This window comes from Mytilus galloprovincialis, chromosome 2, assembly GCF_965363235.1.
Source record: "Mytilus galloprovincialis chromosome 2, xbMytGall1.hap1.1, whole genome shotgun sequence".
In the NCBI taxonomy this organism is placed as follows: Eukaryota; Metazoa; Mollusca; class Bivalvia; order Mytilida; family Mytilidae; genus Mytilus; species Mytilus galloprovincialis.
Genome location: NC_134839.1, coordinates 67,913,419 through 67,933,181, shown reverse-complemented (window position 1 = coordinate 67,933,181; position 19,763 = coordinate 67,913,419). Strand labels below are relative to the sequence as shown.

General features: G+C 32.6%; 1 protein-coding gene and 1 long non-coding RNA gene across 2 annotated transcripts in view; one reads left to right on the top strand and one right to left on the bottom strand.

Moving 5' to 3' along the window:
- LOC143064204 (D-aspartate oxidase-like) overlaps positions 1-19,502 on the bottom strand; it is a 32,044-nt gene extending 12,542 nt beyond the window's left edge. The window contains exons 1-4 of the mRNA XM_076236856.1: positions 19,346-19,502; positions 8,310-8,510; positions 7,192-7,306; positions 2,438-2,523 (exon numbers count right to left, since the gene is read on the bottom strand). Of these exons, the coding sequence (XP_076092971.1) occupies positions 2,438-2,523; positions 7,192-7,306; positions 8,310-8,503 (395 nt within the window). The 5' untranslated portion in view covers positions 8,504-8,510; positions 19,346-19,502. The remainder of the gene's footprint in view (positions 1-2,437; positions 2,524-7,191; positions 7,307-8,309; positions 8,511-19,345) is intronic.
- Positions 2,986-4,358, top strand: LOC143064205 (uncharacterized). Its single transcript, XR_012975203.1, has 3 exons — positions 2,986-3,300; positions 3,755-3,829; positions 4,256-4,358. It is a non-coding gene; the product is annotated as an uncharacterized LOC143064205 (long non-coding RNA).
- Positions 19,503-19,763: the final 261 nt, after the last annotated feature.

Here is a 19,763-nt window from a genome sequence, read left to right as displayed (position 1 = left end):
AAAACAGAGCACTGATATCGACTGCTTCTGCTTGCAGGAAATAGATTGTGTTGCAGTTCCTTCCGTGCAATATATTATATGGTACTAAGAATTTAAAAAAAAAACGAAATTTTGATACTTGAACTTACTTTGATAGCTTTTCTTCGCTTCGAATTGCCACCCCCGACACCCCGCATGTGGCGTTCTACACGGTGAACAATATTTATACTTATTCAGCGAAATGGACACCACGCTAAACTCCAAAACATATTAATGAAGTAAAATATGTCAACCCCTCCTAACATATCTAGCCAACGTCGAATAAACACAGTAAAGCTTAGTTTAAAAATGTCCTAGTCCGATGTTGAAATAGGTAACAGAAACTAGAGGCTCTAAAGAGCCTGTGTCGCTCACCTTGGTCTATGTGAATATTAAAGGAAGCAGATGGATTCATGACAAAATTGTGTTTTGGTGATGGTGATGTGTTTGTACATCTTACTTTACTGAACATTTTTGCTGCTTAAAATTATCTTTATCTATAATGAACTTGGCCCATTAGTTTTAGTGGAAAATGTTAGTAAAAATTTACAAATTTTATGAAAATTGTTAAAAATTGACTATAAAGAACAATAACTCCTAAGGGGGTCAATTGACCATTTCGGTCATGTTGACTTATTTGTAAATCTTACTTTGCTGAACATTATTGTTGTTTACAGTTTATCTCTATCAATAATAATATTCAAGATAATGACCAAAAACAGCAAAATTTCCTTAAAACTAACAATTCAGGGTCAGCAACCCAACAACGGGTTGTCCAATTCATCTAAAAATTTCAGAGCAGATAAATCTTGACCTGATAAACAATTTTACCCCATGTCAGATTTGCTCTAAATGCTTTGGGTTTTGAGTTATAAGCCAAAAACTGCATTTTACCCCATGTTCTATATTTAGCTAAGATTTTTGTAAAATATTACTAAGATTTACGAAAAATGGTTAAAAATTTACTATAAAGGGCAATAACTCCTAAAGGAGTCAACTGACCATTTCAGTCATGTTGACTTATTTGTAAATCTTACTTTGCTGAACATTATTGCTGTTTACTGTTTATCTCTATCTATAATAATATTCAAGATAATAACCAAAAAGAGCAAAATTTCCTTAAAATTACTAATTCAGGGGCAGCAACCCAACAACGGGTTATCCGATTCATCTGAAAATTTCAGGGAAGATAGATCTTCACCTGTTTAACAATTCTACCCCCTGTCAGATTTGCTCTAAATGCTTTGGTTTTTGAGTTATAAGCCAAAAACTGCATTTTACCCCCATGTTCTATTTTTAGCCATGGCGGCCATCTTGGACGGTTGGCCGGGTCACCGGACACATTTTTTTTAACTAGATATCCCAATGATCGTTGTGGCCAAGTTTAATTTAATTTGGCCCAGTAGTTTCAGAGGAGAAGATTTTTGTAAAAGTTAACGACGACGACGGACGACGACGGACGCCGGACCCCAAGTGATGAGAAAAGCTCACTTAGCCTTTTAGGCCAGGTGAGCTAAAAACTAGGCAAAATAACAATGATTAACATAAATTAACAAAGGACTATATAAGTTACTGATATACAGCTCCAGACCTCAACTAAACTCATTAAAAGATTATATCATGTAAATCATGAACAATACCTCCAGGTAGGGCTTTAGTATCATGCCATCATAATTTATACGAGAAGAACGTAGCCCATATCATGCCAATAAATGGTTTTAGAATACATGTATTTATTCCTTATGCAAAGACCCTATGAGTGAATTAATGAATGTTGATTTAAACAAGAATGTGTCCACAGTACACGGATGCCCCACTCGCGCTATCATTTACTATGTTCAGTGGACCGTGAAATTGGGGTCAAAAATATAATATGGCAATGAAATTAGAAAGAACATATCATAGGGAACATGTGTACTAAGTGGCAAGTTCATTGGACTTCAACTTCATCAAAACTACCATGACTAAAACTTGTACCTGAAGCAGGACAGACGGACGAACGGTTTGAAGAACGGACTCACAGACCATTAAACATAATGCATGTAAATTGGGCATAAAAAAGTCATCTGTAATTACTTGACAGCAATATTGTAACTATATGTCTTATGACTAAGTCTGTTTAGAGGCTTGGTTAGCTTATGGCGACATTTCTGTGATGTGTACATAATATTACCATAATAGATGAGATGTGAATTGCTTGAACTTTTTTAATAATTTTTTTTTTCTACCTCAAAAAGAATAACATAACAACACATTACAGCCCATTGTCTAAAATGACATTTTTGCGATGTTTCTTCGATATATATACTTGATCAAATATAATATTTTACACATTTTAACATATATAGAACTGATCATAAACTCAAAAGAAATAATAAAAAAAAAAGAATTAGTCAATCATTCGAAGTTTAAAACATACTTGTATTTTTTGTCCATTCTCATTGATTTGAGTTCAGTATCAGTCATTTTGGCATAGGTATAGACAAACTCACCAAATAATTCGTTCTGAAATAAAATACAATTTCATCTTCATCTCATATGACGTTTGTCAAGTAACGCTACATTTATTTATAATATTTAATGATGAAAATGTTGATTAAAAAAGTAAAATACAAAACAATACTGAACTCCGAGGAAAATTCAAAACGGAAAGTCCAGAATCAAATGGCAAAATCAAAAGCACAAAAATGTCAAAAGAATGGATAACAACTGTCATATTCATGATTTGTAAAGGCATTATCTGATGTAGAAATGATGGATTAAACCTTGTTTTATAGCTAACTGTTGTAAACATCAGCTTCATCACTGGACCTAACAATCCCAACAAACCATAAGTACATTTGAAGTAATTCTTGTTTGTTTCTATAACAACCACTTTCACATTATATAATAGTGTCAAATGTATCATGTGAGCTGCTTATAATGTGTGCGTATCTAATTATAAGTGTTGCTTGTAAATGTTCCTGTGGTAGAGCTATATTTTTATGTTTTATGTTATTTAAGATTTTATGTTATTAGAATATATACTGGATATATTCTATTTACAGTTATTATAATTTGTAATATGCTAGTTTACTCAGGTAGAACATTTCTTATTGTTTATATCTTTTCTATTGGTCAGTATGATTTAGGCGGGAATCTTTTGTTTAACTATTCTTTGTTCTGGTCACTTGGCTAAAATATTTAGATGAAGTGGTAGCCATTTTCTTCAGCTCTATTGGAAGTTGTTATATCTTTAATTTGATATTGAAATAGTCTAGGACTTTCATATTCTTTTATAAGGTCAGTTTATTACTAATATATTCATTACAATAACATTCCAGTTTTAATGTCCAAGAGTGAGTGATATACAAGTGTATAATTGTATGAATAGGTGACCGTATTATGAAAGGTGTGTGCGATTGATTAAATAGTAAAGTTATGTGTAAACTATTCATAACTCATAAAGTAATAAAGATAAACTTGATAATATAGTTTTATTTGTAAGATTTAATAAACTATATAAATTCTACATAAAACTGGTAAAAGTATGATTTATACTTTAATTTCTAGTAACATTAATATATAATCTATTTTAACAGTTTGTATGAGTGAGTGTTAAATGATTTTATACTTCTTTAAAGTTAATACAAGTAAATATTAATTTTGATTTACCAGATTTAAGGATAGATAACTCTGATTATTCTAATCTAGCAGTATAAATAAGGTTTCTATGATTTTAATATTTTGTCTTCAGGTTATATTATTGAAACAGAATGTAAACTGATTCAAATCAATCAGTTGGTGAAAAGACCTTTGCACTACATGTGAGGTATGTTTATATGTATACAGTTTGTATTGTTCATGTTACTTTTATGTTGCTTTGCTTAAATGTATTGTCTGCTTTGTGTAACTGTTGCAAAACGGAATGTCTTGTTTGCACTTACAATTGCGTGTTATTATTATGTTAAACTAACTATTTTTGGTATGATACTACAAGCATAGCTACGTATTAGCTGTGAACTTAGTCTGTCGTTGCATATTTCACAATGCACTAAATACAGAGAAATATAGAATGTACTTATTTAATACAGAATTCGGAATGGTGTAATATCGTTTTGTGTAGCTTGTACAAATATTATTTTAAAGAGCAAAGGAAATCTACAGTTTCTTCTATGCATATAGATATATTGATTTTATAGTAATTGATAATTACTACTTATTGAATTGCATAAGAAATATATTGTTATTATTTCAGGGTCATTTTTGTTAGAATATTAACATCAATTCTGATGAAATAAAGAACCTAAGACCTATCAACGTGTTTGTGTTTATTTAAATACATGGGAAGCACGACTACATTCCTACCTTTTTTGGAACGATACATACTTGATTTGAATTGAATTGATTCTATTTTCCATGAAAAAGAATCATTATCAACAAGACTCTAAAATAAAATTTACATTAATTATGGTTTAATTGTCCTAGCCAAAACTCCGGTCTCTTTCCTCGATAATGACATCAATAAATGCAACTCATCACCGAATCGTTATTTGTTATTAGCAACACGACATGTTCCACGGATGGCACGAACTCGGTTTTCCGGATGTAAATTCAGGGTTCTTGCTGTTCAGTTTTTCGTGTTCTTTGTAGTTTTTTTGTTACCCATTGCTTTTCTTTTCGTCTTTTTTTATTATCATATATTCTTCATGATACTATTGAGATGTACATTTTCTTCAAGACGGCCTCGAATTCAAATTTTATATAAATTGTTGAAATGATTTAGTTTTGTAACCTTTGACGAAAAGACATTTGAAAATTGACAAATGGAACCAAGAATTGTCGTAAGCAATTGTTAATTTTTAATTAGTATAGCTAAATATTTTTTTTTAAATTTGACTGACTATCCTATTTATTTTAATAGTATTATAGACGACATTATGGCCACAAAAATACAACAGACAACAGTAAGGGCAAAAACAAACCAAAATACAACAACCAGGGGGAAAAATCCAAACAAACAGAGAGACAGACAAAAGAAAGGTTAAAGCAGAAAAAAATAACGACGAAAACACAAATAGTAATAACAAAACAGAGAAGCTCAAGATTGAACAACAAAAACTCAACTTGAATCCGGTGAATTCAATGATCAGCTCATGTTTCATTTTTAATAATTATATTGTTTTACTCATTTAATATTCTTCTGATTGGTTCCATAAACTAAAACCCAAATAACAAATGACGACCCAAAATCAAAAAAATATATGATAGTGTAATGCAAAATAATCATCCAGAAACAAATGCATTATTCAGAAGATTGAGCAATATAATCCCAACTTTTAGTAGGGTAATCGGAGGAATATTTGCAAGAATTAGAAACTAGAGGCTCTAAAGAGCCTGTGTCGCTCACCTTGGTCTATGTGAATATCAAACAATGGACACAGATGGATTCATGACAATATTGTGTTTTGGTGATGGTGATGTGTTTGTAGATCTTACTTTACTAAACATTCTTGCTGCTTACAATTATCTCTATCTATAACAGTACTTTCTGTGGAAAATGTTATTGAAAATCTTCAAATTTTAAGAAAATTGTTAAAAATTGACTATGAAGGGCAATAACTCCTTAGGGGGTAAATTGACTATTTTGGTCATACTGACTTATTTTTAGTTCTTACTTTGCTGTACATTATTGCTGTTTACAGTTTATCTCTATCTATAATAATATTCAAGATAACAACCAAAAACTGCAAAATTTCCTTAAAATTACCAATTCAGGGGCAGCAACCCCATAACGGGTGGTCCGATTCATCTGAAAATTTCAGGGCAGATATATCTTGACCTAATAAACAATTTCACCACATGGCAGATTGCTCTAAATGCTTTGGTTTTTGAGTTATAAGCCAAAAACTGCATTTTACCCCTATGTTCTATTTTTAGCCATGGCGGCCATCTTGGTTCGTTGGCCAGGTCACCGGACACATTTTTTAAACTATATACCCCAATGATGATTATGGCCAAGTTTGGTTGAATTTGGCCCAGTAGTTTCAGAGGAGAAGATTTTTCTAAAAGATTACTAAGATTTACGAAAAATGGTTAAAAATTGACTATAAAGGGCAATAACTCCTAAAGTGGTCATCTGACCATTTTGGTAATGTTGACTTATTTGTAGATCTTACTTTGCTGAACATTATTTCTGTTTACAGTTTATCTCTATCTATAATAATATTCAAGATAATAACCAAAAACAGCAAAATTTCCTTAAAATTACCATTTCAGGGGCAGCAACCCAACAACGAAATGTCCGATTCAACTGAAAATTTCAGGGCAGATAGATCTTGACCTGTTGAACAATATTACCCCCATGTCAGATTTGCTCTAAATGCTTTGGTTTTTGAGTTATAAGCCAAAAACTGCATTTTACCCCTATGTTCTATTTTTAGCCATGGCGGCCATCTTGGTTGGTTGGCCGGGTCACCGGACACATTTTTTAAACTAGATACCCCAATGATGATTATGGCCAAGTTTAGTTAAATTTGGCCCAGTAGTTTCAGAGGAGAAGATTTTTCTAAAAGATTACTAAGATTTACGAAAAATGGTTAAAAATTGACTATAAAGGGCAATAACTCCTAAAGTGGTCATCTGACCATTTTGGTCATGTTGAATTATTTGTAGATCTTACTTTGGTGAACATTATTGCTGTTTACAGTTTATCTCTATCTATAATAATATTCAAGATAACAACCAAAAACTGCAAAATTTCCTTAAAATTACCAATTCAGGGGCAGCAACCCCATAACGGGTGGTCCGATTCATCTGAAAATTTCAGGGCAGATATATCTTGACCTAATAAACAATTTAACCACATGGCAGATTGCTCTAAATGCTTTGGTTTTTGAGTTATAAGCCAAAAACTGCATTTTACCCCTATGTTCTATTTTTAGCCATGGCGGCCATCTTGGTTGGTTGGCCGGGTCACCGGACACATTTTTTAAACTAGATACCCCAATGATGATTGTGGCCAAGTTTGATTAAATTTGGCCCAGTAGTTTCAGAGGAGAAGATTTTTGTAAAAGTTAACGCAGGACGACGACGACGGACGACGACGGACGCCGGACGCCAAGTGATGAGAAAAGCTCACTTGGCCCTGTGGGCCAGGTGAGCTAAAAAATCATATGTTAAAGTAGATCTTACGATAAGAACTTCATTTGAGAAGAAGTAGCCTGGAACTAGCTGACAACCTGTTTCTGCTGCCTTATCAGTCAAAGTCATATTTGAAAAATATTCCCATGAATCTGCTACCCATCTCCTACAACCAGTATTTTATGAATATATTATGAGAAACAATAATAAATACATGTGTATCAAAAATAATTCTAAACAAGAATGTGTCCCCAGTACACGGATGCCCCATCCGCACTATCTTTTTGCTATGTTCAGTGGACCGTGAAAATGGGGTTAAACCTCTAATTTGGAAAGAAAGATTATATCATAAAGAACATATGTACTAAGTTTCAAGTTGATTGGACTTAAACTTCATAAAAAAAACTACCTCGACCAAAAACTTTAACCTGAAGTGGAACAGACGGACGAACGGACGAACGAACGGACGAACGAACAGACGGACGAACGGACGAACAAACGGACGGACGGATAGACCAGAAAACATAATGCCAATAAATGGGGCATAAAACAATACATATATATAAATAATAAATGAATAATTCCGTCGATGTCTGCGTATATTTATATCTCAAAACCGTATGTGTCTTTTACTTCGGTACTGACATGATTTAACAAACTTTACTAAAATTGTCTGTTTATAAATTTTGAAATTATTATGAAACTAAGGTTTCAACTCCCTCAGGCAAAGTTGGCTTTAGATGAATTTGGCTATTTATTTTAGGTATTTTTGACATAAAGCTCTTCAACGATTTTCGGTACTTATACATCTTCGGATTTCAAATGTTTGGCTTTGAGCGTTCCTGATGAAGGTAAATCCAGAAAAGCGCTTCGGACGCAATAAATTATAAAACGTGTTGTTTTCCATTTTTTACTTCTTTGAACACGTTAGTCGTCCCAAAAGTTACATAATAAGAAGGTTATAGTCCACGAAAAACTGGTAAAACTCCCACACACTCTGTGTCTGTGCCATTTCAGGCTATCAGTGTATTGTTCATAGTTGTATGTCTTTGACCTTCAGTTTTGGAAATTGGTGGATGTTTAAATCAGTTTAATATTGAGTTTGTTTTGACCGTAATGTTAAACAAAGAAAAGAAAATCGCACTTTGAAGCCCGACAATTCAAATTACCGTAGTAAATCTACTGGAAGGCCTGGAGTATGTTTCATCGTAGGACGAAAAAGTCCTCCAGCTCCATAACTTGTCGTTTCACTATTGAATCGATCTGCTATCACAGTCACTCTAGCAGTAGGAAGTATTTTCTTGATATTTATGGCTGTTGACAAGCCGACTACTCCCGCTCCGAGTACTGCGATATTTACCATGGTTTATCTGCAAAAACAAAAATGAATAATGGAGGCAGGGTAAAATACCTTACACACGGAATACTTACTTCTGCTTTGTATTTCTATTATCTTGCATTTCTTAAGTAGTAATGTGTGTCTCATTTTTTTAAATAACATTTCGGTGGAATGTTGTTTCACTTAGTCTTTAGTTTTCAATGTTGTGTCTTTTGTACTATTATTTGTCTATTTGTCTGTTTCCCTTTTTTTTAGCTATGGCGTTGTCAGTTTATTTTCGATCTGTGATTTTGAATGTCCCTCTGGTATCTTTCGCCTATCCTTTGTGTTGCGTGTTTGTTTTACACCTTTTCGTTTTCTCTTTTTCTTCGGTTCATATCATTTTATTTGAAGAAACAAATATGTTTGAGAACCTATCTGACATCAAACATAGAAATGGGTAAGAAATCGAAAATTTTGGTTTTGAGCAAATACATATCATATAAAATATTCATATAGTTTAGCGGCAATACAACCACTAAGTTTTCATCAACTAAATCCCTTCAGAAGTGATTGTCAATAGTGACGACATTTGTCAACTAGATAAATAAAATTGAGAAAGGAAATGTGTCAAAGAGACAACAACTTAACCATAGAGCAAGCCCAAAGACATGTAAGAGGTCTTCGGATGGCCCCAAAACAAAGATTTTTACTAGTTCAGTTAAAATTGATTTTAATTCGAAACATATAAATGAAAAAAAAAAAAACACGAATATACAAGAAAAGTTTACAAAGGCCAGAGTATGCACAGTAAAAACTCAGTTTGAAAGAGGTCAGAGTCCGAATACAGAATATGAAACAGAAGAAACTTAGCAAGTGCCAATAATACATAACCTATAATAGTACTAACAGCTGTTACTGGAATGTCAGTTCAAGACCATAATTAACTGATTGAAATATGATGTCTTCATCATATGAAAATCTGGCGCAATCTCTTCTATAAGAGATTTAGTATCATACCATCATAAAATATATATGAATCAATATTACTTCAATATTATGCCATCAGAATTATATGACAACAATATCGCTTCTGAATAAGTTGGTTTAAAAGTTTGGTTAGCTTTTGCGGTGAATGACGACACTGTTGTGCTTTATATAGAATATCAACATAAACGATAGGATGTGAAATAACTGAACGTATAAAATGTCTTTACGTTGTAGTAAGGCATGTTTTCAATTAATCTAGATAAATTAAGTTTAAAAATGAAGTAATTAGAGGAAATCTGATGAGAGAGAAAATGGATGGGAAGAAAAATTCTGCAAATACATAAGAACTGTAGGACGATTTATTTCTAATTAATAAGAGTATGAATTAGATTTGATTAGTTTAAAATCCAAATAATTTGATTGTTACTAAAAACAAGCATATACATAACAAAACGATAGCTGAGAAAACAATACAAACATGAAGCACAGAAAAAAAATGCGAATATTTTTAAATACAATATTATTTTTTGACAAAATACCTTCTCTAGAAAGTTGACATATCAATATATTGGTGTTTGCTATTACATGTATAGTATAAGTCATGAATCAAACACAGTTCATGTATTGATATTATAGCTGTTTTCCTCGTTATACAGTTCACTTATGTGGTTAACAATGATACTTAATACATCACATTATCGCAAGAAAATATTGAATCAAATTTGTGTTCATAACTCATTGAATAAAATCAGGGATTTACAGCCCGTAACAGAGAAGTGATCGAATTGATGTTTCTTTACCGTCAAAATTAGCTACGTTAGATTGACAATGCTGACAAACTTTCATGTGTCGATAATCAAGTTTAATACCGATATTAATATTGAAAATAATTCTAATAATATGAAACAAAATATGTCCATGCACCATTTCGATTGGGCGAAAAGTAGTCATTTCTTCAAAGTCAGAACAGAAAAAAAAGATTTATGGAAGGACGTCTTGATAGTATTATTTCCTTTACAATTTTACCAAAAACTAAAAGAAATATACTGGTAAACAATTAAAAAGGTGTTTGATAGGAATGAAGTCCTTTATTTTTTCGGACTACATTAATGTGTACCGTATGTGTGATGGATTTGAATTCAATCAATACTGACTTTGAAATGTTTTCTCATATGTATACACAAAAGGGAGGACTGGTATTTGTACTTCTGTTAGAATATGTCTTCGTCCGTTTCACATGCCAAACTTTTTTCTAGTACAGTTTAAACGGGAAAATTTTGTTGAGAATTTTTTTTAATATGACAAAATAACGAGCAAAACTATTTCTTGCAATGGCACACACAGAGAATATTTTTTTAAAGTAAAAATCAGTAAAAAAAAAATTCTCCAAAATAGACCATGGCCAGGACCGGACAGTTTTTAGCAGTGTACAAATGAAAATCGTCCGGAAAACTGCGCTTGCTGTCATTTTGAGGGATCATGCAACATTTCACCTATTACCCATAAACAACATAGGTTCTCAATTACTATTTCCTAGCCATTCACATATAATATTCCGTATTTCTGATTTTTTGTTCGATAACGTAAATTATATGACTTTTTTTATGACTACGTGAACTTGTGCCATTTATTTTTGCTGGTCTTTAGGAAGACAATTTACAATTGTGCAGTGAACGGATGCACTTATACATAACCTTATAATTCTGTTTGGAAACAAAAATAAACTCCCAATATATAAATATTATACATGTATGAATATACATGTATTATATGTCGTGTACATGATTGGATTTTGTAGATATAACTACCGCACAGAAAAAGTATCATGAATTTCGAGGCTTTCATATTCAAGGTTTTGAATTCTACCCTTGTTGAAAACCTATGGAGACCTCTACAGTTCCTTAAAACATCAATTATTTTTTTGTAAATTGAGTGCCGTCTCCCTGAACATGCTAATACTTAAGTCATATCTTTTCATTTTCATATTTTTTCCCCTGTTTGTCTCTGTTGTCTTGATTGTTGGAACGATTAGTGGTATCTAACAATATTTACGAAAACTTTCTGAGAATTATGAATATTTCCTCTCTGTCAGATATGGATCATTACCAATGATAAAATGAAATGCCGTACATCACATCTTATAGAGGTTTAAATTTCAAATATTCGTCAATAACTTAAGATATAGAGCAATTTTGTCTTCAACATTTCAAATGTTAAAGGGTACATTTGTATTTTTTACTTCGATTTGAAGGACATTTATTTCAGTTTTTTCTGTGACAAAGTACAAGCATGTCGGTATTGCAACAATGTATGATTGACATAATCCCGGGGACATGATAAACAGATAGGTATGAAAAAGAAAAGATATGGGGTATTCTGTATCAGACGAAAGAAAAACTATTACAGTGTTGAATCCTATAAATAATCACAATGCAAGCAGTATATAATATCTACATTGAGCAAATCGATGAGGTCATGTTTATTGTAGAAACGATGGATGCTACCCCGATAAAGTCATGGTCAATGTCTTTCAATCACTGAGTATTTATCAATCTAATTAAAAACCGATCTCTCATCGCTCCTGTTTCTGATATGTCGCGTGGGAGATCTAACGAAACCCGCTTTGAGGTCACATGTGAGTGACCTCGTAGGTGTGTCTTTTTCGACCAATGAAATTGAGTCTTCCACGATCTTTGAAGTTTAACGTAAGGCAAAGGGATGTAACTCATTTTATTTACGACGAAATCGTCAGTCAAAATAATTCATAAACTTTTTTGATTGGCTTATTAATAGGTCGTCAACTCATTTGCATATCTTTATAAATGCATAACTTTTAGTTCACTCACATGTGACCTCAAAGCCGGTTTCGTTAGATCTCCCACGCGACATATCAGAAACAGGAGCGATGAGAGATCGCTTTTTAATTAGATTGAGTATTTATGCTATTCATAATGAATTTATCTGAGTCGCAGTCATTGTTTTTGTGGTAGTAAACATAAAATCGATTCGCACTGGCAATAATCGGTGATTTCTAAAATTAAATGAACCTGGATACAGTGATGCAAATAATTCTTTATAACAACTTTCAAAGAAACAATGTATAAACTACAGCATGTACAGTGCAATTCGTTCTTGTTGTATGTAAACGTAAGCTATATTTGCCTTTTCATGGAAACGAAAGTACAGAGATTATAGACGATATAAAGAATATATGAACGCTTTTATTTTCTTTTTAGTCACTGTGACAATTACCAATAAATCAAACATTGAACATTCCTGTCCCATTGAAGAACTCTCTCGCGTCTGATGTGGTTACTTCCCCAAAACTTAGAGAAACAGCAAATTTCAGATTTTCCTTAATGATAGTTTGAAATCGTTCTTGTTTCAAAACTATTTTCGACTTCATGAAAACTGGCAGTCTGCAGCGCTGAGATCAGGCGAATAAACTGGCATAAAATTCTTTGTATTTCATAATATGTGTCATGAACAAAGACATATGTTCGATTGAATAATGATTTCCTCGTAACAAATGATAGAAATTTCGGAGATCCCGTATTTGATCCTTTACCGTTAAAATGAAAATACAAATGACAGAGGTTGATTATAAAAAATGTTTTACTGTGTTTAAAAAACTTCGACTTAAACAATGAAAACTTACACGTTGGACATGAAATATTTTGTCGATGAAGAAAATTAAATTATGTCACTTCTGAAATAAGTTTGTCGATAACGTAACTTATTCTGACGGTAAAGAAACGCGAATTCGATCACTACTCTGTTACGGGCTGTATCCTAGGTTTATAAGGGGTCAATATTCTAGTACTTGCAGAAATATTTGCATTTGTATTTGGCAAAACTTTTAGGAATTTTTGGACCTCAATGCTCTTTCTATGTTACCCTTTCTACTTCTTTCGTTTTTTTCAAAAATGCTTGGTTAATACGTAATTTTGTGTTTCATTGTTTCATAATTTGTTTGTTTTTATAGTGATTAAGATTTTAACACAATATTGACTGTTGTTCCCCTATTTTTACTGTTTTAACCTATTATGTCTTTGTTTTATTCACACATTGCTGTCAATATAATGGAATTTGATGCGACTATCATACAAGTGAGAGGTTTAACTAGCTTTAAAAGAACGTTTAATCCACCATTTTCTACACAAAAAAATGCCTGTACCAAGTCAGGAATATGACAGTTTTATTCATTCATGTGTTTGAGCTTATGATTTTGCCTTTTTATTAGAGACTTTCTCTTGAATTTTCCTCGGAGTTCGGTATTTTTGTTATATTTTCGTAATTTATTTGGCCTTTTTTACTTTTTTTTTATTCGAGCGTCACTGATGATTTTTTTGTAGACGAAACGCTCGTCTGGTGCAAATACTAAATTTCAATCCTGATATCTATGATGAGTTAATTTACAATCCCTAGGTCGAATCCACTGCTGGTGGAGTCCTCCCCCCCCCCCCCCCGACTGTATCATCAGCCCAGTAGTCAGCACTTTTGTGCTGACATGAATTATCATTGATATGGTCACAATTATAAATCAACTGTTTACAAATCTTTGAATTTTTGAAATACTAAAGCTTTTCTACCTCAGGATTTGAGGAATAGATTACTTTAGCTGTATTTGGAAAAATGGTTAGGAAATTTCGGTCCTCAATGCTCTTCAATTTCTTTAACTTTTTTTTAATTCGAGCGTCACTGGTGAGTATTTTGTAGACGAAACGCGAGTCTGGTGCAAATACTAAATTTCAATCCTGGCATATATAATGAGTTTATTTCCTAATGCATTCAGAGTTACATTTTTTTTTCTGTTCTATATGTTATCCCATTTATTTGTATTGTAGTCTTGTCATGTAAAAGAGGGACGAAAGATACCAGAGATACAGTCAAACTCATAAATCGAAAATAAACTGACAACACCATGGCTAAAATTGAAAAAGACAAACAGACAAACAATAGTACACATGACATAACATAGAAAACTAAAGAATAAGCAACACGAACCCCACCAAAAACTAGGGGTGATCTCAGGTGCTCCGGAAGGGTAAGCAGATCCTGCTCCACATGTGGCACCCGTCGTGTTGTTTATGTGATAATAAATCCGGCAAATAGTCTAATTCGGTAGGTTACATTCATGAAAGGGAAGGGGGTTGTAGTTACGACGTAAGGAACATATCCGATATCATTTGTGAAACGGTTATTCCATAACGGTCAACCAACTCGTGATGGCGTCCGTAAAATTTACGAAGGGATGATTTCAACTTCACCATTTGGAACTCTTGCTTTAATAGCTTTCTTGTGAGCAGCAACCCTCTATCAAGAATATCATGATAGGAAATGCAAGCACAGGAATATCCTTCGGTAATGTTGTCATTTTAATGTTATATTTAACATTGCCATAAAAGCGGGAGGTTTAGCATGCCACAAAACCAGGCTCAACCCACCATTTTTTTTTCTTAAAATGTCCTGTACCAAGTCAGCAAAATGGCCATTGTTCTATTACAGTTCGTTTCTGTGTGCGTTACATTTTTATGTTGTGTTTCTGTTTTGTCGTAGTTCTCCTTTTATCTGATGCGTTTCCCTCAGTTTTTGTTTGTAGCCCGGATTTGGTTTTTTTTCTCAATCGATTTATGAATTTCGAACAGCGGTATACTACTGTTGTCTTTAGTTAAGCCTGCTTGCCTTGGTTACTTTATTTGTATTAATGTTTACTCAAGCATTGTATATAAGATTGACATGGCAGAGCTTCACACTATTGTCATAATGCAGACATCTAATTCAGTGCTTCATGATGGGAGAATTTTATTCTCTTTGCTACTAAAAAGCTATTAACATAAATTGGATTTTTTCCTTTGATTTTTTTATGAAATAATTTGCTTAAAAAGTGTGGTGAGGGAAAACCATGGTATATTATATGCAAATTTATGTTGTACCATATTTTGCTAATTAAATATGCAACTCGACTAGAATCCAAAGGAAAAAAGGCGGAGCTTCAGCCATGATATAACATATTCATTTTCATGTTATTCCATGGCTGAAGCTCCACCTTTTTTTTTTTAAATGTATCCGCCTCTAAAATATTTAGGAAACTGTAAAACGTACTAAAAGGTCAAGATCTTCATTTGTTTTCATTTTATAAGAAAAAGCAATAAAATATGGGTACCACATTTCAAGAAACCCTTTTCAAACTACATAGAATTGTTACGAATTCCCTTAATTTTGGAAACAATTACTAAATGTTTCTTTTTTCAGTTTTGAAAAAAATAAAATGTAACACTATCATTTCCTTTGCGAAAATTCAATTTAAATTCGATTTAAAAAGGGGGTACCTATACAAAAAGGAATAAATATCGGCTACAAATATCTGTGAAAAAACATGATTAGGGGACGTACACTATCTAGGCCCCTGGATCCGCCACTGTTAAAATATTATTTTATCATTAAAATTGTGTTTTAATAAATAATCTAATAAAATAATCGGAAGAGAAGCATTTTTCAATTAGATGAAAATTCTGTAAAATATGATTAGTTTGTATGATACATTGAAAACAAACAAAAAAAAAACAATTCTTACCGTCATTAGAATAATTATTTAATCCTTGTCGCTGGAATCCGACATTTTTGTTTACCTCAGTCTGATGACATTATGAAATTACCTGCGCCTACAATCATACACGGGGCGCAAAACTAAAAACAAATCAGGGAAAATCCGACATTTTCTTTACTTTCTGCAAATTCAGGGGTTCTATTACATAAAGTACACAGACGATCATACACGAAGCGCAAAAGTGACTTGCGCGAGGTTCCATTTCATTGGATAAAACTGTAACGTGATCAATTTCCAATATTAGTTGAAGGTTTTGAAGCTGTCAATCATTTTATTTATATTACAAATTTTATATACCATGTGTTTTACTCATTAACATATTTAAACAAACTCATCCTTCGGATTCGTTTGTTTAAATATGTTAACTCGTAAAAACCATGGTATATATAGTACTTAAAATGGTGAGTAAAGGTGATCATTAACAAGACTATATTTCTGTCCCTTCCTCACAAACTGTAGTTGCAGTCCAAATATATAGGCATGCATCTACGTTTTGTTAACTGATAATGCAGGTTATGATTTTTCTGGTGAAGGACACTACCCGAAAGTGCTGTCTCCCTGATGCTTATTAACCTACTTTTCTACACTGTGTATATAAATCTCAAGAGGAACAACCGGTTAATTGATTAATCAAAATTTTGTGGGTATTCTTATGAGGGTCTGAATGGGGGGGTCTGTTATTCTGTAAACATTTAATTTTCACCCCTTTTTTCTCTAATCTTCAAAAAATAAGTCTATTCTTTAAAAGTGATTTTTTTACGCATTATTCTCTAATTTTTTCCCCAATTTTCTTTAATCTTTAAAAAAAAAAGTAAAAAAAACATTCTTTTAAATGAATGAGAACGGTGATTTCCAAACAACAGCAAGGCTTTCATTTGTTTCTCAACAATAACGTGTTGATGTGTATTGTTCTGCATGACTAAAGTGCTAATTCCTTGAAGTAACAAGTCCAAATTCTCATCAGTTCTTTCCAGTGATTTTGACTACATATAAGAAGATGTGGTGTAATTGCCAATGAGACAACTGAGGGCCCTCATGGGGTTTTTGATTATGTGATTACTTGGCCGTTTTTTTAATGATTATTTGATTATTAAGCCAAATATTTCATGATTATTTGATTACCTAGGACTGTATTTTTAGTTAATGATTATTTGATTACCTAGGACTGTATTTTTAGTTTATGATTATTTGATTACTAAAGATAAGCAAATATTTAATGATTATGTGATTATATTGGCAAAAAAATGGTGATTATGTGATTACTAGGAACCCCCCCATGAGGGGCCTCACAACTCTTCAAAGAGACCAAATGACACATAAATTAACAACTATAGGTCACTTTACGGCATTTAACATTTAATTGAATAAAAGCCAACCGCATAGTCAGCTATCAACAGGTTCGGATTCAGGTTTTTTGAAAGAGGGGTCGTAGTTTGTAAAGATCGCTGAGGGGAGCGAGGCGAAATTTTTTTGGGCCCCTTTTTAGGACTAAAAACATTAAATAAGTGAAATATGCACTTTTTAAACGGTTCCTGGCGTGGGGCATGCATATTTTGTAGTTGCTGGTAAGGTGTAAGAGTTGGACATTTTAGATGCTGTATCTCCTTTAAAATTTGGATCCAAGAGCTATGTACTGATACATTTAATGTGTGATTTGTCAGTAAAACATAGGCATGGAAAATTCTCGCACGTTTGTTGTAAGTTAAGTTAGAATATACTCACAGAGTTCTTGTTGTTAACAAGATATACGCTGGGCTATTCGATTGAATTTGAAATACGACCGACACGAGTTAAGAAGACAAACAAGCAATTTTTATCCAAATGTTTGGTTGATATGTTTCACCCAACAACATTAAGGGAAATAAAGGGTTCCAAATCAATCAAAGGCTAAGAATGAGACTGAAATGACAACGAATTTATAAATGCCGGCCGTCAAATGAAGACATAAAGGCCACACCCAGCAGGCAGGTTGCAGTCTGGTCTTGAAAAAAGTATTCCATATATCAGTTCGGCGAAACAGACATTCCGGTCAGACATGAAAACCCCTGCCACAAAAAAATATGCCCGCTTTTATTCATCATGTTTATTTAATGCTAAATAATTCTATTGGGAATTTTCGTTTCTAATAGCAAAAAAGTGGACAAAATTTTTGTTTTGCGTCTAGAATTTTTGTTTAAGGCAAAAAATCAGAGTTAATTTTTTCTCTCTCAAATATCTAAGACTGTCTCCTCAAATCAAATGGTTCGTACTTACGACTTTAAATCTATATAGAGCTTATGCTGACTGGGGATCATTATTCAGCTATATTATTTTACAATAGGCTGGGGCGTTTGGGGTTAAACATGTTTCCGTAGTTAGATACTATTGCTGTGGAACTTTTTTTTCATGAGAGTGTAATAGTCTATAGAGCATTACTTTCTGTTTGGTGGAATAGTGAAATAGAAGTCAATATGTTCTTGCTAAATCCTGTGTCGTTTTGAAGGTGTCACGATTGTCATCCTCAGCCTACGCAATGTGTTACTGTAATTTGAATTTCAAAATGACTGAGAGACGTTTTATTCGCCCTCTACGCCCCCCTCTGGATCCGCCACTGAATTAAAAGTCCGAGTTGAAGTATCGGAAACCAGTTCACATTGACTGAATCCTATAGTCTGTTATCACGAAACCAAAAAAGGTTTACCAAGTTTGTTTTCACTTTTATCATATTTTTACAATGCTAATTTTGATAATTTTCTTTAAATTTTAAGAAGGGAAAATTCTGTTAACAGTTAATTTTTAGCGTTTTCTTTTATTAATCATTCAATATTCATTATATTTTTAGACCACGCATTTCTCTAATCTTTATTTTTTTTGCCCGTTATTCTCTAATCTTCATTTTTTAAGGGCATTATTCTCTAATCATTTAACCCCATCCAAACCCTCTCTTATGTATTGATTATAATATTTAAGCTTTCGAGTAATTTGTTAAACAGTATTTTTAACATTTTCATTGTCACATATTAATACCCATAGGAGATCATAGGACAATACACATAATATCGAGTATAGTTTTTAATATGTAAACAAAGAATTTTACCCTAAAATATCTATGTGCTACATTTTCTACTTTGACTTATGTATACAAGATACTCAATTTCGTTTTATGTATTTACAAAAACTTAATAAGTGTAAGAGGTGTAGAATTCACATTTACAAATATGAATGATTACAATTTATGTTCTGACCTACACACAATTCCACATTTTAAAAAGTTTAAATGAATTTCTATAAATAACTTGGTTGCTTACCTGAACAGCTGAGTGGCAAGTACTGAAGTCCGATATATAGTTCTAATAAGGTCAATCATCTTATCTAAGATAACATGTACTACATATTGCTAGTGGAAATACTAGACATGTCAATAAACATAAATAGGATCTTCTGCTACGTGCTTACACACAAGTATATGTGTCCTGATATCATCGCTTTACCTTAATTTAATCGATAAAGCCGTTTCATTGGGAAAGAAATCAAACTATATTTGAATTTAAGCAAATTATACTATGTCATTCTAATTTTAAGGATCCCAGTCAGGTTTTGTCTATCTGCAACCTCTCGTAAAACCCTTAATAAAATTCATTGAAAATGTCTCAAATCTCGTCATAAATACGAATGCATCAGATTATTTTTTGCTGTTTTCCTTACCGAATCATGAACTTTACCATT